Source organism: Pelodiscus sinensis, chromosome 17 (assembly GCF_052426305.1).
Source record: "Pelodiscus sinensis isolate ZL-2025 chromosome 17, ASM5242630v1, whole genome shotgun sequence".
Taxonomy (NCBI): domain Eukaryota; kingdom Metazoa; phylum Chordata; order Testudines; family Trionychidae; genus Pelodiscus; species Pelodiscus sinensis.
Window position 1 is genome coordinate 17,238,695 of NC_143068.1, and position 24,345 is coordinate 17,263,039.

Sequence of the window (24,345 nt, forward strand, 5' to 3'; positions counted from 1 at the left end):
AAAATTAAAAGAAAGAGAAAATGAGACAATCATTTTGGGGGGAGGGGAGACATGTGAACTATGCTTTTTTGGATAAACTAGAAAGGATTCTACAAAAAAATAATGCCAGACAGTCCAGGCCTTATTTGGAGATCGGTGCCAGCCCTCTCCCCATATCGAGGAGGACTGATAGACCGGGAAACAAGCAGGATCCTGGAAAGGAGCTGCTTCCTTTGGTGATTCAGGACCCTCATGACAGTAACTAAAAAGCCATCCCAGTTCTATCATGATAGAATGAAACCCAGTTCTTGCCCTGCATTGTCTGAGGCTGAGCACTAGGCTATAACTGAAGGGTTAGATCCCTTAGAGCAGTGGTTCTCAAAGTGCAGTACAGGCAGTCCCCGGGTTACATACAAGATAGGGACTGTAGGTTTGTTCTTAAGTTGAATCTGTATGTAAGTCGGAACTGGCATCCAGATTCAGCCGCTGCTGAAACTGATCAGTTTCAACAGCGGCTGAATCTGGACACCAGTTCCGACTTACTACAGATTCAACTTAAGAATCCCAGGCATCCCCAAGTCAGCTGCTGCTGAAACTGATCAGCAGCTGATTCCAGGAAGCCCGGGGCAGAACAACTCTGCCTCGGGCTTCCTGTAGTCGGCCGCTGGTCAGTTTCAGCAGCGGCTGACTTGGGGACGCCTGGGGCAGAGCAGCTCGGGTGCTGCTGGGTTGGTCCAGTAGTGCGGCCACTCCTCGGCACTACTGGACCAACCCAGCAGCACCCCAGCTGCTCTGCCCCAGGCGTCCTGATTCAGCCGCTGCTGAAACTGATCAGCAGCGGCTGAATCAGGACTCCTGGGGCAGAGCAGCTGGGGTGCTGCCAGGTTGGTTCAGTAGCGCCAAGGAGCGGTGCTGCGGGACCAACCGGCAGCGCCCCACCTGCTCTACCACAGGCCCCGGGCTTTGCTCCACGTCTCCCTGGTCTGCTGGGGGGGGCACTAGCTGAGTCTTTGCTCAGCGTCTCCCTGGTCTGCAGACCAGGGAGACGCTGAGCAAAGCGGCGGAGGACCCGGGGCCGGACCCGCGGCGCTTCCAGATCAGCTGGAAGCACCGCGGGTCTGGCCCCGGGTCCGCCACCGCTTTGCTCAGATCAGCTGGAAGTGCCGCGGGTCCGGCCCCGGGTCCTCCGCCGCTTTGCTCAGATCAGCTGGAAGCGCCGCGGGTCCGGTCCCGGGTCCTCCGCCGCTTTGCTCAGCGTCTCCCTGGTCTGCTGGCTCCCCCAGCAGACCAGGGAGACGGGGAGCAGCTTTTCTCGCCCCGGAGGAGGCGGGACCAGGCGTCCTGCCACTCCAGTCCTCCGGGGCAAGAAAATCCCCGTTCGTAACTGCGGATCAGACATAAGTCGGATCCGCGTAACTCGGGGACTACCTGTATATGACCATCTTGCAGGTGGGCCAAGGGCTCACAGCTCACCCCCTCGATCCCCTCAGCAGGGAACCCGCAGTGGTGCTCCAGTGCTATGGCCCTTCCCCTGCAAGGTTGGAGCACCAGTGCTGGCATCCCGCTGCGAGAGTGGTGGAGGGGGGGAGCGAGACTTGAGGGCAGGATCTGGCTTTCAGGGGAAGGAGGCAGCTCCATGCACTTTTGCTCCCTCTCCCCTGGCTGGGGGAACAGCAGCGCAGGAACCCACTTGCCTGCAGGCTTTACCTGCTGCTCCCATTGTTCGGAATCACAATGGGGGAGTGTGGTGTATGGCCTGGAAGTAGTAGGAGTCAAGGAGCCAGGTAAGCACCCGCTATGCCCTTCTCGCCCAGACCTGCACTCTCACTCTTCACACACCTCCCGCCCGGCTGATGCTCCACACCCCCATCTGCCTCAGATACCTCCTCCCAACAAGATCCTGCACCCACACCCCACTCCTGCACTCTTCCAGACCCCTCCCCCCATCCCCAGCCTGCTCCTGCGCTCAACCTCCCGGCCAGACCCTGCACTCACACCCCATCCTGCACCCAATTTTGTCAACATGGGTGGTTGGCTGGTGGTCTGCAGAAAGTTCTGGGGTGATCAGGATAGGGCCCAGGCCAAAAAGTTTGTAAATCACTGCCTTAGAGGGAACGAGGACATCTATGTACCTACCTTTACAATTTATGTTTTATTGTTACAGTTCGTGGATGTGAGCTAGGAGCCCCTACTTCCCTCCTACTCTGCCCTTGTGCTGCTTCAAAATGGCATGCCTTTCAGTGGAAATTTGTACCCTCACTCCTCTGTCCCCTCTCAGGACAACACACAGGATTGGGGATCAGAATTCTAGTGCTGAATCGGTTAAAATTGAACCAGCAGAGGCATTAAGACTTGATGTAGACCTACTGCAATCACAATTATATTGAAAGCAGTACTGCAATGTTAGCAGCAATTATTTGTGAATACATTTTTATGGAAGCATTCGAGGCACATGAGCCTGTACCGGGAGTATCAAAATTCTCCACTATATTCAGACCACGTCTGACTTTTGGACAAATCAGTGAATACTGCACCTGAGCTTCAACATCTGCAGAACCAAGACGGTGTCACGTACCCACCATGCTGTTATCAACTAAAAACTAATGCGGCAGCTCTATCTACATTCCAGCAGTCCACAGACCAAGCGTCCTATTCTCCTGGACTATTTAAGAGATGTACTACTAAAACAAACATGGAGTCTACCTGCTAGATCTTTTATATGTGAACTTTGTATACCTATGGTGCAGAATGAATATGTATTTTCATCAAGAAAAGCTTACTTATGTCATATTTCAACTGTTCCAGAAGTGAGCACAATTAATAGATTTCAACACCAGAAGGGACCATTCTGATCATCTACTTTGACCTCCTGTATAACAGACAATAAACCTTTTCAAAAATAATAGCTAGACCGTTTCTTTTAGAAAATCATCCCATCTTGATTTAAAAATTGTCACTGTTGGAGAATCTACCACAACCCTTAGTAAGTTGCACCAATGATTAATTACTCTCACCATTAAGTATTTACAACTTATTTCCAGTCTGAATTTATTTAGGTTCAGTTTCCAGACACTACTCAGTGTCGTACCTATTGTTAGACCAGTGGTTCTCGAAGTGTGGTCCACAGACCACTAGTGGTCCACAATCACCTTGCAGATAGACTGCAGGCTCGGGGTTTGCTGCCTCCTCCTTCCCACACCGCAGCAGAAAGCCAGCACTGGCATTCCAGCCCTGCCCCTTTCCCTCCCTCAAGGTTGGAGTGCCAGCAGTGGCTTCCTGCTGCAGGGGGGAGGAGCTCCAAGCTTCACTGGCCTGATCTGGCTTGTGGGAGTAGGAAGTGGATCTGCATGCTGCTTCTCCCCCTCTGCCCAGCTGGGGAAATGGCAGCAGAGGAAACCACTTGCCTAGGGGCTTTCCCTGCCGCCCCCATTGACTGGAATCACTGCCACTGGGAGAGGCTAGGGATGTGGAGCCAGGTAAGTGTCCCTGTCATTCTCATGTCCAGATTCCAGTACCCACATCACCCTCACACACGCACCCTTCCACTAAGCCCCCACACTCGCACCCTGCTCCTGCACCTTCCCTCCTGCCCAGGCCTCCCACCCCCACCCAGACTCCACCTCCCACCAGACCCCACAGCCTCAGCCCGCTCTGCACCCTATTTTCCACCAGACCCCCACCCGCAGCCTACTCCTGCACCCAACCTCCTTCCTAGATCTCCCATCCTCAGCCCACTGGTTGGCTAGTGGTCTACAAAAAGGTTTGCAGTGAATAAGGCAGGTCACAGGCCAAAAAGAGAACCCCTGTGTTAGACTGATGTAGGTACATATAATCAAGCCGAACAGATTGATCTCTGAGTCTATCACTAAAAGTTATTTTTTTTATGATCCTCATGGCTCTTCTCTGACCCCTCTCCAAAAATCCAACATCTTTCTTGAATTGTGAATACCAAAATTGAACACAGTATTCCAACAGTGATCGTACCACTGCCTAATAAGGTAAAAAATAAAAACCCTACTCCTAGTTGAGGTTCCCAATTTTTGCATTAGTCTTTTATTCACAGCATCACATTGGGAGCAATGAAAAACAAAAGTATCAATGGAATACCCTAAAATAAAGAAAATGTTATTTTTTGAGTTCACTAATGTCTTCAAATGCAAATCAAATAATGGAAGCAAAAATACAGTAAATAATTCTCCTATTCAGTCATATAATTGTTTCTATAAAAATATTAAGAGAAGAAAGGAAATCCATCTGCACCTTGAATTTATTCAAGAATCCACATGGGTGTTTACATATGATTATACAGAGTAACGTAATATATACAGTGTTACTTTTTCATCCAGTGAGACTGCTGTATTAGTTTTCCAGAGTAATTCAAAATAACTTTTCTCCAGATTATTAAATTGTGAAATTATCGCAATTTTTATAGTGAAAGATGAGTTAACACAAGGTTAGTTACATGATTTTTAATTACTCCTTTCCAAAAATTAATTTAGTTGCATGTCTTATGGGGAAAAGGTTTGCCTACATGTTTCAATAATCCAGGGATTTACATACTATTTTCACATAGCATTGACCATACTTTAATAGAGCTAATCTATTTTTAGGTTTTTTTAATGCCATGTAGCAGCTGGAAACAAGGAGAGCCAGTACCATAGAACAAGCCAGCATTTCACTAACCAGAGTCCAAGATTCATTACAGTAATATAAGTCACTCTTGTTAGTACAAGGTTCAATACTGACTGTGACAGTGTAACAAGAAACCCCTTTGTTCATACTTGTTTGTTTAGTAGTTAATAAAATTGCACATATCCCTGAATGTTTGCAGAACTAGGGCTTCACTTAATCTGGTGGAAAAAAAACGTCTAAACTCTGCTTCGGGTAAACTGCAAATCAAGAATGACACACATACATATAGAATAACAGAAAGAGATTAAAAGAAATACCCAAAAGCTATATGGTAAACAAAGAGGAGGGATTTCTCCCAGAAATGAGAGCAAAGAAGTGTCCTGAAAGAGGAAGAGGGGGACACTAGAACAACAGAAAGAGAAAAGAGAAAAGGTGGAACAATTGAAGCTAAAGATGGAGAGAAAGAGATGTCACAGCAATGACACTGAGATGTAGGGAGGTACAAATTAGAGATGTTAGAGTACAACCAATTTATTTTTTAACCAATAAGCTAATTTTTATCGGTTAATGGTGTTGGTTAAACTCAGTTGGCTCCCAGGGAGGCAGCCTTGCTACAGCAACCCACCTCCCCAGGAGCAGAGCTAGCAGTCCCTGTGGGTCAGGCTCTTGGGGAGCAGAGCCGGCAGGGTTTGGCTGACCAGCCCCGGGGGAGGAGGCTTTCCTGCAGTTTTATATTGCAGAGCATTAAGTTTTACACTGCAGAGCCCACAGCATGTAACCACTGAAAATCTCAGCAGTTACTAGGGATGTAAGCGACTAGTCAAATAGCTGAATCCACAACTATTCGCGTCCCGTTCTCCCCACCAGCCCCCACAGCCTCTGTAGCAGAGGCAGCAAGAGAGAGGAGGGAAGGAAGCAGGAGCCAGTGCTGGGGAAGAGAGGTGGGGAGGGGAGTCGTCAGCTTAAAAACCGGTCCATCCCCCCCAGCACCGTCTCTGAGGTGCTGCCTCCACCCCCCCATGCTGTTGCCTCTCTCAGAAGCAGCAGTTCAGGGTGGAGGAGTGGAGGCAGGGGAAGCTGCTCTGCATCCCGCAGAGCAGCCCCTCTCAGTGCTGCTGGAGCAGCCTCTGTTCACCGCAGCAGTCCCTGTCTGGGCAGGGGTCCCAGCTCCCCACTGGGACCCCACATGGACAAGGGTTGCTGGACCTGGCATGAGACAGGATTGAGCAAGCCAGGATCAGTCTCAGCTTACACTGGGTTTGGGAGCTACCTGCTGCAGATCTGCATTTTAAATGCAGTAATAGCCAGGCAGCTCTTACTATACAGTATTTAAAATGCAGAGACATGGAGGTCCTGGATCATGCATGAACCAGGACTGAGCTGGGTTTGCTCAGTCCCAGCTCAAGCTGGGTCTGGGACCTACCCTCACTGCAGCTCTGCATATTTATTCAGTAAATAAACATTAAAAATAAATAACAAATGACAAGTATTCAGTAAATAAAATAAAGCTTTTTCCTGAACTGAAATTAAAAGACTAAACTGTCTGAAAAAATAATAAAACGAGCAAAAAGTTTTTGGAGTAAAGCCAAACTAACTTTAAGAATAGGGGTTTTAAGATGTACACTTGAAATAATTTCCCAAGACAATCACAGAGGAACTACTTCACTCAATTCTATTAAAAGGATATAAAAAATTATTTTCAAACTACTAGAAAAGTGAAACCTTTGAATTTTGCAAATGCAACCTCAATTTATAAGTGCATCTGTTCAAATTTGTGCGTGAAGGAGTACGAATGTGTGTCTGGCACAGAGTATCTGTATATTTATGGATATATCCAAGCTATTGCCTCATTTACCACCACATTTTTAAATCAAAAACAAGATTTAAAGATTAAACTTACCCTGTGACAAACTTCTGTTTTAATTTCTTTAAGAGCACGTTCAGAGAACACACACCCACAATTCCGCAAAAAACAAAACCTAGGAGAAAAAAATATATAATTGGAGTATTTTGATATTGATAGCGTAGAAAATGTAGGGTATCAGTAAACATTTTATACGTGTAGAAAATAAATAAAATCAATTCTGCAAATGTCAACAAATAATTTACCTGTTAGCTTTTTGTGCACCCCCTTGTGTCCAATAAAGAGAAACACAAGTACGATGTAGCTATTTTGCATTTATGATGGCAAGGGTCAATAAAATTACTAATTAAACAAACATCATAAAACATTCTGAAATATACTATGTACTTTGTTATTTAATTTTTTTTTGTTATTTCAGTGAAAAACGGATTATTACAATCTCTTAAAAATTAATGAATTCTTTTCAGTACACTTTGCTGCTGAACCATGTAGCTTCCCAATATCCTAAGAAAACTAATCAAACACTGGTATTTGTATGATGAGCACTTTGCTGAGTAACTGACATGCTCCACCATGACTTTTCCCCATACTGACTGGGTACACGTCACCTCAGGACGGGATGCAGCGATACAATTTCTTGATATGTTAAATGACTGCTTCTTGGAGCAGCTGCTTCTGGAACCCACAAGGGGGGAGACTATTTAGTCCTAAGTGGAGCACAGGATCTGGTTCAAGAGGCAAATATAACTGGATCACTTGGAAATAGTCACCATAATGTAATAACATTTAGTATCACTATGGTGGGAAAAACACCTCAGCAGCCCAACACTGTGGCATTTAATTTCAGAAAGGGGAACTACACAAAAATTAGGAAGTTAAACAGAAATTAAAAGGTACAGTGACAAAAGTAAAATATCTGCAAAATGCATGGAAACTTTTCAAAGACACCACAATAGAGGCCCAACTGAAATGTATACCCGCAAATTAAAAAACACAATAAGAAAACCAAACAAGTGCCACCGTGGCTTAACCACCAGGTAAAAGAAGCAGTGACAGATAAAAAGGAAGTCAAATCCTAGGGAGGAAAACAGAAAGGACCATAAACGATGTAAAATTAAGTGTAAAAATATAAGAAGAAAAGCCAAAAAGGAGTTTGAAGAACAGCTATCTAAAAACTCAAAGTCTACGTCTACACTGCAGGCTTCTCGTGCAAGAACTGTTTTGTGGAAGAGTTCTTGTGCAAAAGGTCTTCCTCAAGAGCGCGTCCACACTGCCATGTGCTTTTGTGCAAGAGATGTACTTTTGCGCAAGGGTGTCCATGGCAGTGTGGACACACTCTTGCATAAGAAAGCTCTGATGGCCATTTCAGCCATAGGAGTTTCTTGTACAAGAAATTCATGTTGCCTGTCTACACTGCCTTCTTCTGGAAGAGCTCTTGCGCAAGAGGACTTATCCTCTTGGGGAGAAGAATAACTCTTCCGGAAGAAGCTGTTTTCCGACGCTGCACTGTAAATTTACTTGCGCAAGAATGTGTGTGCAGGGTAGACGCTCTGCAAGTTTTTGCGCAAGAACATCTGTTCTTGGGCAAAAAGCCTGCAGTGTAGACATAGCCAAGAAGTAATAGTAAAATGTTTTTTAAGTACATCAGAACCAGGAAGCTGGCTAAACAACCAGTGAGGCGCTTGGATGATCAGGGTGCTAAAGGAGCCCTCAAAGATGATAAATTCATAGCGGAGAAGCTAAATGAACTCTTTGCTTCAGTTTTTAGAGCTGAGGATATTGGGGAGATTCCCAACCCTAAGCCATTCTTTTTAGGTGACAAATCTGAGGAATTGTCCCAGACTGAGGTGTCATTAGAAGAGGCTTTGGAACAAACTGATAAACTTAACAGTAACAAGTCACTGGGACTGGATGGCATTCACCCAAGAGTTCTGAAAGAACTCAAACGGGAAATTGCAGAACTATTAATTACAGTTTGTAACCTATCCTTTAAATCAGCTTCTGTACCTAATGACTAAAAAATAGCTAATGTGATAACAAAAAGGGCTCTAGAGGCGATCCTGGCAATTACAGACTAGTAAGTCTAATGTCAATACTGGGCAAATCAGTTGAAACTATAGTAAAGAATAAAATTGTCAGACACATGGATGCATATAATTTGTTGGGGTGAAAGTCAACATGGTTTTTGTAAAGGGAAATCATGCCTTGTTAATCTGCTAGAGTTCTCTGAGGGGGGGGTCAACAATTATGTGTACAAGTGAGATACAGTGGATATAGTATATTTAGATTTCCATAAAGCCTTCGACAAGATCCCTCATCAAAGGCTCTTAAGTAAAGTAACTTGTCATGGGATAAGAGGGAAGGTCCTTTTGTGGATTGATAACTGGTTAAAAGACAGGAATCAAAGGGTAGAAATAAATGATAAGTTTTCCGAGTGGAGAGAGGTAACTTGTGGGGTCCCCTAAGGAGGGTCTGTCCTGGGACCCATCCTATTCAACTTTTTTATAAATGATCTAGAGAAAGGACTAAACAGTGAGGTGGAAAAATTTGCAGAGGATACCAAACTGCTCAAGATAGTTAAGACCAAAGCAGACTGAAAAGCTTCAAAAAGATCTCACCAAACAAAGTGACTGGGCAACAAAATGGCAAATGAAATTTAATGTTGATAAATATAAAGTAATGCATAATCCCAACTCTATATACAATATGATGGGGACTAATTTGGCTACAACAACTCAAGAGAGATCTTGGAGTCATTGTGGATAGTTCTCTGAAAACACCCACTCAGTGTGCAATGGCAGTCAAAAAAGCAAATAGAATGTTAGGAGTTATTTAAAAAGGGATAGAGAATAAGACAGAATATATCTTATTGCCTATATAAAACCATGGCACACCCACATCTTGAATACTGCATACAGATAGGTCGCCTCATGTCAAAAAAGATACATTGGCATTGGAAAAGGTTCAGAAAAGGGCAAGAAAAATTATTAGGGGTTTGGAACGGGTCCCATATGAAGAGAAGTTAAAAAGACTTGGACTTTTAATCTTAGAAAAGAGGAGACTAAGGGGGGATATGATAGAGGTCTATAAAATCTGACTGGTGTGGAAAAAGTGAATAAGGAAAAGTTATTTATTTATTCCCACAATATAAGAACTAGGGGTCACCAAATGAAATTAATAGGCAGCAGGTTTAAAACAAACAAAAGGTAGTTTTTCTTCACTCAGCACACAGTCAACCTGTGGAACTCCTTGCCAGAGGATGCAGTGAAGGCTAGAACTTTAACAGGGTTCAAAAAAGAGCTAGATAGATTCATGGAGGTTAGGTCCGTCAATGGCTATTAGCCAGGATGGGTAGGAATGGTGTCCCTAGCCTCTGTTTCTCTGGATGTAGGAGACAGGGGAGGGATCATGTGAGGATTACCTGTTGTGATCCCTCCCTCTGGGGCATCTGTCGGCAGACAGGATACTGGGCTAGATGGAGCTTTGGTCTGACCCAGTATGGCCGCTCTTATGTAGCTGCTGCAATGATCATATTCCTAGCCCATCACATTCCCAACCCATGTAATCTCTTCCTTTGCATACCTCCATGGGTCCTGTTTTCTCTATCACATCAAACATAAGCTGTATTCACTTTCAAGGCCCCTCATGATCTATCCTCATTTTATTACCTTTCATTTACTAATGAGCCATTGACTCATCAGCCTCCATCACCTACTTGTTAAGTTTCCAAACAAATTTCTTTTAAAAATTTGCTTCCCCTCACACTTGTGAGATGCTCCCTGTAAACATGTACTAAGTGACCTCATTATCAATCTTCAAAACCTTTCTTAAAAGCGTTTAGGAAAAATATGGCAAACTGGAAAGAGTCCATGGGAAAGCTATAAAAATTATAAAAGATTTAGAAATCTGTTTTACGGGAAACAGTTAAAAAAACAACAGAGGGAGGAGCTGATAAAAGTATTTTAATATTTTAGGGGCCGCATATAAAAAGAAATGGGAGTAATAGTATTCCATGTTCACTGAAGGTGGAAAAGGAAATAATGGGTTTAATCTGCAGCAAGGAAGCTTTAGATATTAGATATTTAGATATTAGGAAAAATTCTCTCACTACAGAGTAGTCAAGCTCTGGAACAGGCTTCCAAGAGAGTTCATGGAGTCCCCATCACTGAAAGCTTTTAAAAACAAATTGGACAAACACCTGTCAGACAATATCCAGGTTTATTTGATCCTGCAACAGTGCAGGGGGCTGGACTTGATGATTTCTCAAGGTCCTTTCCAGACCTGAATTAACGACTCTGAGGGTACGTCTACACTGCCACCCTAGTTCGAACTAGGGTGGCTAACGTAGGCATTCGAGCTTACAAATGAAGCCCGGGATTTAAATATCCCGGGCTTCATTTACACGTTCCCGGGCGCTGCCATTTTTTAAATGCCCCGTAGTTCAAACTACCTGCCTGCGGCTACACACAGCATGGACTAGGTAGTTTGAATTAAAGCTCCTAATTCGAACTACCGTTATTTCTCCTAGTTCGAACTAGGGTGGCAGTGTACACATACTCTAAGATTCTACATCTATCAAAGATGGTTTAGATATACTAAATCCTGCCTCCACACAGATGACCTCCGGAGGTTCTCTCCAGCCCTCCATTTCTAAGGGCTTGTCTTCTTTATCCCGTGGATTGACAATGCAGTGATTGATCCATTGGTAACTGATTTATCGTGTCTACTTAGAAGACTTCCTGGGGCTCACCCTGAACCACTGAAGTTAATAGGAGCTCTGGAATAGACTTTCAGTAGGAAAAGGATTATAGCCCCATAATGTAATTATGACAATTTACTCCTGTTCAGATTCTGCCCTCCCGATATTTTAATAATTTTTACAATATATACAGTTCTAAACTCCAATTAAAGTTACATGTAGATTACTAACCGATGCCTTCCATTCATTTCCAAGCCCACCACAGGGCAAATAAAGCGTGCACACTGGATGTCATCATATTTATCACCTTTCGTATTCCCTTTATCACCATTCCAAGCTGGATTATCTGCAAGGTTCAGCTCTGTTACATTCTGAAAGAGACAAATGTTTTTAAATTGTTTTCTAATGATGCTTGAGATATTTTGAAGCCATGGGCAGTCGGTAACGTAGGCAAGGGAAGGCACAGCCCTCCCAAAACTGCCTACATGCCCAACGACCTGAGGCTGGGGCCACAGGGGAGGGCTAGAGCCACGGCCTAGCAGCCCGACTTTCCCCGGCAGCAAGGGGAGGGCGGAGGCTGTGGCTCAGCAGCCTGACTTCCCCCAGTCACCGGGGAAGGCTGGGGCCGGGGCTGCAGCATGGCAGCCCTGGCTCTTCATGTAGCCAGGAAGGATTGGGCTGGGGATGGATGGGGAGAGGCTTCAGGCAGAAGAGGCAGGGCTGGGGCTTGCCTTCCCCAGCTAGACTTTCACCCATCACCCATGACTGAAGTACTGAAATTCTTGAAGATATAATGAGCCATAAAGGAAAATGTATGAAGAAATGATGAAATTCAAAGACAAATATAAAATACTACAGTTAGAAAGGAAAAATCAAAATGTGCAACTACAAAATGAGGAATAGCTAGTTTTGTGGAGAGGGAACCTATCGTATGGGCTTTGGGCATTAGAAGGAGGCTTTGGGCAAAACCTTGCATGCCACCTTCTAATGCCAGCTCTGCATTTGTGACACCCCAACCAAAACCTGTCCTATAACCACAGTCTGGGCTGCAAGCCCCAGGTCAAGAAACACTGATCTAAATGAGTTGAGTACTCACTAGGAGATCTCTGAGTACCCCAGAGGTACACATACTCCTAGTTGAGAACCACTGGTATAGAAGAAAGTGACTGAAATCTGTTCCATTTATTCAGACCAGTACCGACTTCGGGTGCCTAGCAATTTGAGTATGTGGCCGTTCCCCTCTGCGCCTGCCCATGTGGAGCTTGGTGGCACCCTGACTGAGTACCATGGCCAACTGGCCGGGAAGCCGCTTTTCTTTGCTCCAGCCCGGCTGCTCTGCGGTCAGTCCGGAGGGAGCATGGGTCGGAGGCTTCCCTCCGTGGTTGGTGTAGGGAACTCCCTGCCCCCAACTTTGTTCCCTCTCCTCTGCCCCAAACTTGTCCCCCGCCCTCCTGGCCCCCTCTTCCCTCTCCCTTGCCCCCCCCCGACCCTGCTGCAGAAACCTGCCCCCCCCCCCGCAGAAACTTGTCCCCCGGCACCCTGCCCCCCCTGAAGAAACCAGTTCCTTCTAGCACCCTGTCTCCTACTACAGAAACCTGTCCCCCCCAGCACCCTGACCCCTGCTGCAGAAACCTGTCCTGGCACCCTGCCCCCTCTCCCCTGCCCCACTGGCACCCTGTTCCTTGCTCCAGAACCCACTAGCACTCCTCCCCAGTACTGTGTCCCCTGCTCCCAAATGACTTTTCTATGGGTCAGTGACCCCTGACTCAAGGCAGGTTCCCTGCCATTCTCATAAATAAAGACAATGCAGAAACTTTTTGTGTTTAACATAGTATTCTATTTAAAAATGAAGCCGGGCCAACAAACCCCCATCTGGCCACAACCACTCCTGCACTCCCCCTTCCCCAGACCCTAGATCTGAGCCTATCAAACACTGGAACCTCCTGCCCTCAGCCCCTCACATACCCCAACTCAAATTCCTGCACCCTCACATCAGCAAGCCTGTGGCTTGCTTAGTACCCCAACACTGCCCAGCCTGGAGCCCCCTCCCCGAGCCAGTGTCCCCTTCTCCATCTCCTCCTGCATCCAGATTTCCTCCCAGAGCTTGCACCTCTCATCCTCTCTCACACCCAAATCCCTCATTCCCACCCCAGACTCCACACATCCTCTCTCAACACAGCAAGGGTCTAGCTATACTGCAGGAGTTTTTCAGGATTCTGGAGATATCCCAGAAAAACTCTTCTGCATCCAGGGTTGCGTTTGCTCTTCCACTTTTTTAGTGGAAGAGCAAACAGGCTCTTTTGGTCACCCCTATATTCCTCTTTCCACAAGGAATAAGGTGGCTTCCAAAAGAAGGGTTTTTTTTTCTGACATTTGGTCCAGTGTAGACAGGCCAAATGTTGGAAAAACCTCTTCCTACAGAAGAATTTAAAAAAAAAAAAAAAAAAAAAAAAAAAAAAAAGCAGCAGTAAGGACTGGGGATAGCAAGTGATGGAGAGGAGGAGAATAGACAGGGCGGGGCTTCAAGGAAGGGACGGGGCAGTAGATCTTGGCTCGGTCTGTCATTTAAAAAGTGATCTTGGGTGTAAAAAGGTTGGAGACCACTGCTGTAAGCCAATACAACTGCTACCAAACTAACAGGCTACCTGGGGATGAGATTTACATGCTATACAAGATTTTGTAAAATTATTTGCTAAAGTTTTATTTTGAACAGGAAAAAGTGCCAGAACAGAATTTGAAAAATTAAGCTTTTAATTGCCTGATTTTTAGAATCAGATTTAAATTTTGGCATCCACTCACCTTAATGCTCTTGATATATGATGCAGCCTGCACAGGGGATTTATCAGATGACTTGTCCAGTAAAAATTCAATAATGGCATCTTTGTTATACAGCCTACAACATAAAATTTGTAGTAAAAATTCTGTGTCTTTCATAAACTACATTTATTCAAAAATTAATATTTTTACCAAGAAAGCTGAAGAAAAAAAACAATCATACCTGCCGAGCTCACAGGCTACAATTGGTCTCCTTAACTGTTCTTGACTGAGTGTGCAGTAGTACCACTGAGCTATTAATTCTGCATTTTTGTCAACCTGAAGGAGGAAAAAATACTAGTTTATTATTCAGATTTTCCCACTGTCAGAATTATCATTCAAACCTTTAAATTTGAAACCAGCACCCACACCCCACAAAAAAGCAACTCTCTGGGATTAAATTGACCAAATACATTAGAGTCCCGCTTATCCGACCTTTGCTTATCCGACATAGCCGAACAAATCCTGGGGTGCGGCAAGAAATTCCCAGCAAGCCTAGAGTACCACGAGTATGCGACCCCCAAACAGGGCCGAACTAAGGGGTGGGCGAGCCAAGCAGCTGCCCGGGGCGCCAACCGATGGGGGGCGCCTGATGGCAGCTGTAAGGGGCGAGCAGCGTCCCTTATAGCTGCCATCAGGCGCCGCGCACCCGGCTCCCACAGCACTGGCTTCCCCCATCCTCACAGCGCCAGCCAGCAGTGCCCTTCTCCACACGGCCGCAGGGCCCTGCACGGCCAGGCACGGCCCACCCCAAGCTGCGCGCCAGCAGTGGTGGCCGGGTCGGGCTTGGAAGCACATGTGCCGTGCACCCCAGGGTTGGGCCCCGGGCTGCGCGCCAGCGGCCGTGGCCAGGCAGCGCATGCGCCATGTGCCCGGGGGCAGCGCCACGCACCCAGGCCCAGAGCGCCAAAACGGCTCAGGCCAGCCCTGCCCCCAAGGCCAGCTCCCCTGCACTGCCATGCCACATGCAGCCTCCCCAGCTGCAGAGGTTCTAGCGGCAGCCCCTGAAAGCAAAACTAAATCCCCACGCTGCTGCCGGCCGCCCGCCATGTGATCCACCATATGATTAGGCCCGTTTCCCCTGCCCCAGCCGCTGACGTCCCTTGAATTGCAGCCCGCAGGTCGGAGCCTCCTGCCAGTGCTGCTTGGTCACAGTGCAGCTGGGGTTGTCCCCATCCTCCCCTGTCCCTGCCTCCCAGGGTCCCCATTCTTGCCTGGCCCCTTCTCTCTCTGCAGACCCCAAGTGCAGGCCAGGAGAATGGCCCCACTTGCTGCCCCGTCACTCTGGGCTCTGCTGCCGCCACCCTCCTTGGCGGTTTCCAAGTGGAACATCCCCAAAGTGCTGCTGCCCTTCGCCCAGAGCACCCGAATCAACTACAGGTAATGTTCTGTACTCTGTATTATCCAATATTTTCGTTAATCTGACCACTTTTTGGTCCTGTTTAGGTCGGATAATTGGGACTCTACTGTAAAATGTTTGTTCAAAACCTTTCAGTGAAGATCCTGAACATTTGCTAGGTTAGGCCTTGATTTAGTGTTCTAGGAAACAAGTGTTTTGCCTATGTCTGACTTGGGGCCCAATCCTGTTAACCCTTACTCATGCGAGTAGCCCCACTGGTTCAACAGTACACCTGACAGGAATAAATGTTCATCTGCTCGTGTTACCACTGCAGGATCAGAATTTCAGATTATAAAATCAACTAGGAAGGTTCAAGGAGGGCCAGCAGGGAGAGTGTCTTCCAGAGTAGTGGTTTTCAACCTGTAGTCTCTGGAGTTCAGCAGGCTATGTGTAAGGAGTCTGTGACGAGCCCCCACTTGTAACCGCCACCAGGCAGATTTAAACCGGGGACCTCTGTAGCTTACTATAGGAGCCTCTACCCTTTGAGCTAAAAGCCAGTGGCTCTCAGCCCACGCTGTAGAGGTCTCTTGGTCGTGTCTGCTGCTGTGGTCTAAGCGCCACTGCATGGGACAGTGAACCACACTAGGTGTGTGGGTTACACATGCAGTAAGTGGCGCTCTCTGCCCGTTTTCCTGGCATAATATTTAGTTTCATTCCCATAACAAGGAGCCACAAAAAGTTGCCGCTCGGTCAGTGTCAGTTAAAGACCTAATCTCCCCAGGGAAAAACACAGAGAGACCCGGTGGAGCGGGAGCTTCCTTCGCCACCTCCGAGACTCGGGGCTGTTTCCCTAAGAGTCACTAACAGGATGAGCGCGCGGGTCTCCAGGTGTTTTACTGGGAGGGTCCCCTGGCTTCCTGTTCAAACCCGGACTGCAGCCCCCGCTCCCCTCACTGCCCAGGCTTCCCACATCCCGGGGACGCCGACTCCCCTCCCGCCTCCTGCCTTCCGCGCGGACCGGGCCAGCCGACCCCCAGAGCTCACTCCTACCTTCTCGACCTTTCGAGGCCCTTTCACTAATTCGTGTCTCTTGGGGATGGTCCCCCCGTCGCAACCCATCGCTCCCCTCCAAACGGCACTTCCGCCTCGTCGCCTTCCACCACACACAACGTACTTCCGGCAGAATGAAGCGTTCTTCCGGCGCACGAGGATGACGCTCGAGGGACTCACGTTCCCCTAGCAACCAGTCACTCGAGGGGCGGGGGAAGAGGAGGGGGGTGGGTTGGGCTCAGTGTCCTTCCCGTTCCATGGCTGGTGGGAAAGTCCATCCTGCACCCACACGAGGGCCTTGGACACACGTGCAGAACAGCAGAGCCCGACAGGCCCCCCAAATGTCACTATGCACGCTCAGGCCCCGGGGCCTGGGCCCTGCCACACGGGAAAGCACTGACACCTAGGGCTGGGGCTGGGCACTGACACCTAGGGTTGGGGCTGGGCACTGACACCTAGGGCTGGGGCTGGGCACTGACACCTAGGGCTGGGGCTGGGCACGGACACGCAGGGGCTGGGGCTGGGCACTGACTCCCGGGGTGCAGATTGACACAAGTGCAAGGGGATGGGCACTGGAGTTACCAGCCCTCCCAGAGTGTGCTGGAGTTGTTAGGAATTAAGGATTCATGTGTCATTGCGGTTTAGATCATGTGATGAAGCCTCCAGAAACACATCCAAACAAAACGGGCAACTCTGTGGGCACTGACAGATGGGGCGGGCAGTGGCACACAGGAATGGGAGCTGGGGAGACCTGCCCATGGGGGGAGGGCAAAGGAGGCAACAGCCCCGGAGCTCAGCAATTCTAAAGGGCCCAGGCGTCCTGGCTGCTATCACTGCTACTGTGGCAGCAATAGCAGCCAGAGTTCCATTAAATCGGGCACTCTCTGCAGCTCTGAGGCATGCTGCTGGCATGGGGGGGTGGAGCACGGCCCTGAGGGCTGGCTGCCCCACCCCTTCTGCCTGAGGCCCTGCCCCTTCCAGGAGCACAGAGTTACCCCCACCTCTTACCCAGGGATCCAAAAATTCTGTCGCCCCCCCCCTCCCCCCATCACAGGGATGGGCACTGATGTACAGGCATATGGAGGTAGTGGGCACTGAAATATAGGCACTCTAGGATGGCTCAAACATATGCGGATGGGCACAGACATGGAGATAGCATGGGCCTCTTAGGATTGTCACCTGTCCAGGTTTTCTCAAGATCATCTCTTGCTTTAGGTAGCTATCCTGGGTAATTGGTAGGAGTCCTCAGTATGCACTGCTAGCTGTCATGTTTTTATGGGGTCAAGATCATCCTGGACAAATTCTAACAGTAATTATTGCAGGGGGAATTAAGGGAAAATTTCATTGCCGTATAAACAAGTATTGCAAGTATCACATTCAGTTACAAGAAGAGTAAATTAAAAAAAAATATTCAAGGCTCTTAATACAATGAAAATTATTTATAAAAGAGACTAGCCCAGGGTTTGGTAGAAACCTATAGTATGTTTTATTTCTAGGCTGCTTGTTTAAATTCAGAATGTTTTCAATTTTTTTTCAGTTACAGACTAACACGGTTACCCCTCTGAAACATTATGTTTGTTTAGTTAGTAACTGTGTTGACTCTTGCTATCATAAATGCAAAATAGCTACATTGTACTTGTGTTTCTCTTGATTGGCCACATGGGGGTTGTCTAATAACAAAAGGAAGTACTTTTTCACACAATGCACACTCAACCTGTGGAGCTCCTTGCCAGAGGATGTTGTGAAGGCCAGTACTATAACAGGATTTAAAAAAAAAAAGAGCTAGGTAAATTGATGGAGGATTGGTCCATCAATGGCTACTAGCCAGGATGTACAGGGATGGTGTCTCTAGCCTCTTTTTGTCAGGAGATGGATCACTGGATAATTATCTGTTCTGTTCATTCCTCCTGGGGGACCTGGCATTGGCCACTGTCAGAAGACAGAATACTGGGCTAGATGGACCTGTAGTCTGATCCAGTATGGCTGTTCTTATGTTTATGTTCTTATAATCCCCATATGCCCTAAATTAGCCACCTTTGACGTACTTGTCCATATTACATTTGGTAGTTGCCCATTTTATATTTGAAAATCCTCACCTTAAGCATGTATCCTTTTCCTATACTTTTCCATTCTTTCTTTGTAGATAAGAATAACAAATAGTAGTATTATGTTGATGTTCAGGTTCTTTCAAGAGAAAATACTACTTAAACTTCCACATCAGAGGACCTACTTCTTCATTGGATTTATACATATAGTCAGGGCTTGACAAATAATGCAATCTACTCGCCTGTGGCGAGTAGATTTCAACCCGGAAGAGCCAGGTTTGGGTGATCTGCGCATGTGCAGATCGCTGGACAGCACGGCTGGTGAGCTGGGCTTGTCGTGGTTTGGCGAGCCCTGCATATAGTGTATTAGATGTTTTTCTGGTTGTTTCTCAGGCACCTTTTAGAAAGCTACAGCTCAGAGTCACAAAACTCACTTAATACCGTTGTTTAACTGATTCAAAGCAAATTTTGTTTCTTTTTGTTTTTGTTTCCTGTTTTGGTAAGACGGTTCTAAAATTAAAATACTTTCAATAATACAGCTAGGAAAATATGAGGAAATGAACAAACAATTAGTTCAGATATTAATCTCAAGTGACAGGATCAATGATAGCCTCATCACTACTTGTTCTGTTCTCTGTCCCTTTTCTTGCGTCAAATAACTGGGAAGAGATACCTAAACGGAGTACCTCATCTCTTGTTCTGCCCAATTAAAGCTGTGGGACAGTCGTTAAGGATGTAGGCACAAAATCATTTTTTGCAATGGTATATTGATACATTAAAAATAAGTTATCAACATATTATTTATTAATGTTTTGTGAACTACAAAAACGTGAAAACTAATTCAAAAGGCAAAATAGAAAAACAAAATTAAACATCAAAAATATATAGAACAAATTTCTTCAGATATCAGGCCAGGCCAAAATATATACATTATACTCAAAATAAAAAAACGGCTTAAATACTTTTTCTTTGCACTTAAATTGTAAATGTGTGTGAAAGCAGCTGTTTCAGCACTCTACTCTGTTGCCTGGTGGAATATTACACTGATTCACATGAATGAACTTAATATATAAAGAAACAGGATGACCTTAAAATGTAATTAGCTGCATTTCAGTATTCAAAGGCAGAACTATTTAACTATTTCTACAGTTGAATAACATAAGTATATGTAAGATGGTGCCTGCAATGAGTACACAAAATCTGTTACTATAGGGCTATATTTTCTGCTGAAACTTAACCCAAAGTTTCTTTACAGGCACAAATTATATCCAAAATTTTATATTCACAAATGAATTATGGCTGCAGATACCAGGAAAACTAACTGCCTGGTTATACACGTACAAATTATACCTGCAAAAGGAAGGCTAGACTTGAAAATGTAACTCATATTTTTAAAAAATAAATTAATTGGTTAAAAAAAATACAAAACAACACACAAAAATAATGTAAGTATTTATATGATCCCCATCATTATAATATCTGAGCAACAGAGAGAGAAACCATACAAAATTAATTGGATCAAATTTCTGAACTATGCAGAAGTATTCTCAAACTGAAAACACATGTATCCTGCAAGAAAAGCATTACTGTGCACTCATATTCTGGCTGGCAGCAACCCAATACATTTATTATTGATGTCCTGACATTCACCCTAATTTTGCATTAACAACCTGCATGTATCTTACATGCTTAGTAGCCATATGTTCCCTAAACATTCAGGCCAATTCTGTAATATTCCATTATAGCTTTTCTCATGGAAGAACTTCTCAGTCACTCCATGGATTTAGATGGGAGCCAGAATGGGAAACACAGCTTTCTCTGTTGTGCTGGGTATGAGTTTTCTGAGGCCTGTCTACCTATCATCTGCCAGAATTTGTCCCATAACATGCTCATTACATTGTAATATGAAAAATCTATATGTGACATTTTATATAAAATTCTGCAGTTTAAAACAAATGCAGTAAACCATCATTTGGAAAAGAGAGAATGATGATGGCTTCACATCATAATGTATTACTATTTATATCTTGGTCTGTTATCAGGAAAACCAGGAAAACACTTACATTTGCAAGTGAAAAAGAATAGAAAAATATATTTATCTACTTGTTTGGAAAGATAAGAAATCAGACAAATAATAAAATAATTTTGTACCAATGCTCTGTGAAAATTTTTGCTGAGCCACCCCAAAGAAGCATTGGAAGGGTTGACTCAGCATCTTGCAGACATGCTCTAAACTGTGGTGTGGAAAGTACAAATTATATTCCTGGTCATACTGGAGTTTGCTACATGGTCCATGGGAATCAGACTCCTAGTGTGGGGTGATAGACTTGGGGCAGCTGGCTTTCACTAGCACTCTAATAATAATTGTATAGACAGTGCTTTCAAATTGCAGCTTGACTACAGCACAAGCGCTGAAGTGTAGGGAAGCTGTGTTTCTCTGTCTGAGCTCCAGCCCAAATTGCCACATCAAAATGCTGTTTATATGTCTGTTTTTAGAGCACCAGAACAAACCCCATTAACCCAAATCTGTCAACCCAGTCCTGGAGGCTCACTGACACAGGGATTTGGAACACCTTTCATTGCTCAATAGCAACCTGTACAGGATATGGCTGACTTAAGACTGGCATTGGGATTCTTTGTGGAGTCCTTTCTTCATCAGCCCTCAGGATGCTATAGTTGAGGGGTAAGCCCCCAGAAATATGGGAAAATCCTAATGGTTTCACCAAGACTCTCTTCTAAGAATGGGAAGACTTCTTCATTCCATCATTGCTCTAAATTGCTGAGTGTATTTAGACAGCTCATCTGCTTGATTTCGAAGTTCTTGAACCGCCTCTGTATTTGGATACTGCACTGCAGCATTTTTGGTAGCAACAGCCAAGTTCTTCAGCAGGCTACAAAACTGGCTGCTGCTGCGGAGGATGTCATTCCGAATATCCTTTTCTTGAGTTTCCTGACAGAGAGAATCCACCAGCCTTTGTCCCACCATAATGATCAATTTACTCTGTGCTATGAAGACTTCAGGTGGTTGGCTATTGCTAAGACTACTGGTAAATACACAAATGGCTTTCTGAAGGCCACCAAAATACAGTCTACAGTTTTCTGAGAGAGAGATTTTCTTTGCCAAGTCCATATTGCTCTGAATATTATCCTTTTTTGCAGGTGGGAAAACCTAAAAAAAGTGGAAAAGAAAACATGAAAGACATTTAGCTTGGTAACACAGATTGTTTCCTTATCCACTTTTTCCTGTATTCTCCTACAATTTCATTTAAATTAAATCATTCTTCATACCTCACAGCTGATTTGCCACAGCCACAAAATTGTAACAGCCTGGAGACCTTTTGTAATTATAAAGCACGTTTTCTAGTTTTGGTAGGCCATGAAATATCAGATTTTAAAATATGATCCTAACTTCAATTTACCTTTTGCCCACATACACACACTTCACCACATACACACACTTCACTTAAAACATGATTTTAGTAGCTGATGTCACAAGAACGGTTGGAGTTAAAAGACAATGATTTAAAAAGGCTGACCACTTGGAATTCTAGTTTTCAAATGCGAAAGCATTTAAGCCTGATTGTGCAAGGTACTGGCAAGGTACAAGGCTTCCATCTCTCATTGAGGCTTTTGAGATATTAGCTGTCTCAGCCATACCCAAAATAAAATGAAAAAGGCAAAATAGTAAATAATGCCACGATTTAAAATTACAAGATCTTATGACATGAGGAGCAGAAGCACTTCTCTGGACTTGCATAAATGCTTTCAGAACTTATCAATTCTTCCAAGCACTGTTGCCAGACAAGAGATCAGTTTAAAACAAAAGATCCCTACATAAAAATGTATTGTTCTAGGCACATTCTAGGTGTTAATAAATATTAACAAGGTGTAGAAGCCACATATAACTTCAAGGAACAAAACCTTTACTAGCAACAGTTTTCCAAATCAGAAATACCTTTGTTTTTAAATCAGCAGTCTTCTTTGCTACCTCTTTAGCTGAAAGGGGTTTTTGTTCCTGTTTCGACACAAATGACTTCTGAAAAATGAAAACACTTGAAATTATTTATATAGTTTCAACATACTAAGCAAAGTTTTGTTTTACATAATGTCATCAGAATTTTTGTCATGCAGCCAAAATGCTGCTACTGTAAACAATGACACCTGCTGAAATTATAAATTAAAAATATAAATGATCAGCTGTAATTTCTACTACAGAATTTAGAAACTGACTCTGAAAGGAGTAATAGGAATACACCTCATATCAGTGAACTACTTCCAGCTAATGTTGGTATATGTTATGACAGAGCCATTTATTGTCTGATACTTATTATTTTTACTCTGTTCCCAGATTAAGTTCCAATATTTAAATCCAGATATTATTTCCTGGCATTTGTTTTAAATACACACTATCTCTTTCTCTCTCAGGATTTTATACTGCTCCCCAAAATATCTGAGTGACTTCCATGCTAAAGCAATAGCAAGAACAATATTCTTAGTGGATGTGTCTAGACTGGCCAGTTTTTCTGGAAAATCAGCCACTTTTCCGGAAAAACTTGCCAGCTGTCTACACTGGCCTCTTGTATTTCCACAAAAGCACTGATGATCTCATGTAAGATTGTCAGTGTTCTTGCGGAAATACTATGCTGCTCCCGTTCAGTGCTCCTGAAAGAGCTGGGGCCTTACACAGAAGGAATGGGACTGGGGAAGCCATCCCCCAGCGCTGCCTGGACCATGCCGTCCCTCCCCCCAGCCTCACAGCCACCCAGAGCATGCTCCGTGGGGCTCTGAAGTGAGCCACCTGGCACTCTGGCAGTGATTTAAAGGGCTCTGGGCTCCAGCCACCACTGCTGCTTCAGTAGTGGCAGTGGCCTAGAGTCCCAGGCCCTTTGAAATCACCCAGCCTCGGGGCATTTCCCTCCTAGTCCCCCCATCAGTGGGTCTGCTCAAGTGACAAACATCTGGAAAATAAATAGATCAGTTAATCTCCAGTATGAGATGAAGTTGTTTAGATCATTTGGTTTATGTGTTAACACCTTTTGGAAATTACCCCTACACCTCAAAGTTACATTTTCTAACAAATCACAAACAAGGAAGCTGACATTTCCTGCAACTGGGAACCCTATCTGATATTGTGCCATAAACATTATGCTGACAAGAAACAAATATGCCCCAAAAGAAACACCCTGCTTGAAGCTGGGCTGAAAATTTAGCTCTTAGAAGATCTGGACGGTGAGATTCAAAGAATTGCTCTCCATGACTGGACAATCCCCATGTCTCTAGTCTTTCCTATATTCAACTGGCGCTCATGGGTATGGTTGCTGTAGGGATGTTAAATTTCAATTAATCAACTAATCGAGTGGTCAGTGGAATTTCCATTGACCACTCGATTAGTCGATGGGATGGGGGTGCACTTGCTATCCCACTGTGACTCTGCTTTTGAAATGTACAAGAGCCGCCCGTGGTTCTTGTACATTTCAAAGGGAGAGGCTCAGCGGGGACTGAAGCAGTCCCTGCTCACGCGCGGTCCCGACTGCTTTGTTGCTCTTATACATTTCAAAGGGAGAGATTGCTTTGTTCCCCACTTGCTCTTTTTCCCCTGTTGTGCCTCTGCCTCCCTGCCCACCCCCCACAGAATGGTGCTGGGGGGAACTGGCTTTTAAGCTGGCTCCCTCCATCCCCAAGGCAGCAATAGAAGGGAGACTAGTTGAGTAGTGACTTGAATACCCAATTAGCTTGGCATATCAGATAGTCAACTAGACAGCATCCCTAGGCTGCTGTGACATACAGGCAGTCCCCGACTTACGCGGATCCGACTTATGTCGGATCCGCAGTTACGAACGGGGCTTTTCTCGCCCTGGAGGACACGGACTGCGGGACCTCGCGGTTCCACCACCCGTGTACTCCGGGGCGAGAAAAGCTGCTC

The 24,345-nt window shown here is 45.3% G+C and overlaps 2 protein-coding genes across 3 annotated transcripts in view; both read right to left on the minus strand.

The window, feature by feature from the left end:
* RTF2 (replication termination factor 2) overlaps positions 1-16,532 on the minus strand; it is a 71,962-nt gene extending 55,430 nt beyond the window's left edge. Inside the window, exons 1-5 of the mRNA XM_006129396.5 lie at positions 16,378-16,532; positions 14,173-14,267; positions 13,974-14,067; positions 11,406-11,545; positions 6,512-6,590 (exon numbers count right to left, since the gene is read on the minus strand). Coding sequence (XP_006129458.1) covers positions 6,512-6,590; positions 11,406-11,545; positions 13,974-14,067; positions 14,173-14,267; positions 16,378-16,446 — 477 coding nt within the window. The 5' untranslated portion in view covers positions 16,447-16,532. The remainder of the gene's footprint in view (positions 1-6,511; positions 6,591-11,405; positions 11,546-13,973; positions 14,068-14,172; positions 14,268-16,377) is intronic.
* Positions 16,533-17,425: 893 nt separating this feature from the next.
* CASS4 (Cas scaffold protein family member 4) overlaps positions 17,426-24,345 on the minus strand; it is a 41,585-nt gene continuing 34,665 nt past the window's right edge. The window contains exons 6-7 of one of the 2 annotated variants that reach the window (XM_006129397.4): positions 22,378-22,458; positions 17,426-21,591 (exon numbers count right to left, since the gene is read on the minus strand). In XM_006129397.4, the coding sequence (XP_006129459.3) occupies positions 21,178-21,591; positions 22,378-22,458 (495 nt within the window). In that variant the 3' untranslated portion in view covers positions 17,426-21,177. The remainder of the gene's footprint in view (positions 21,592-22,377; positions 22,459-24,345) is intronic. The other variant, XM_006129398.5, reaches the window with a different exon arrangement.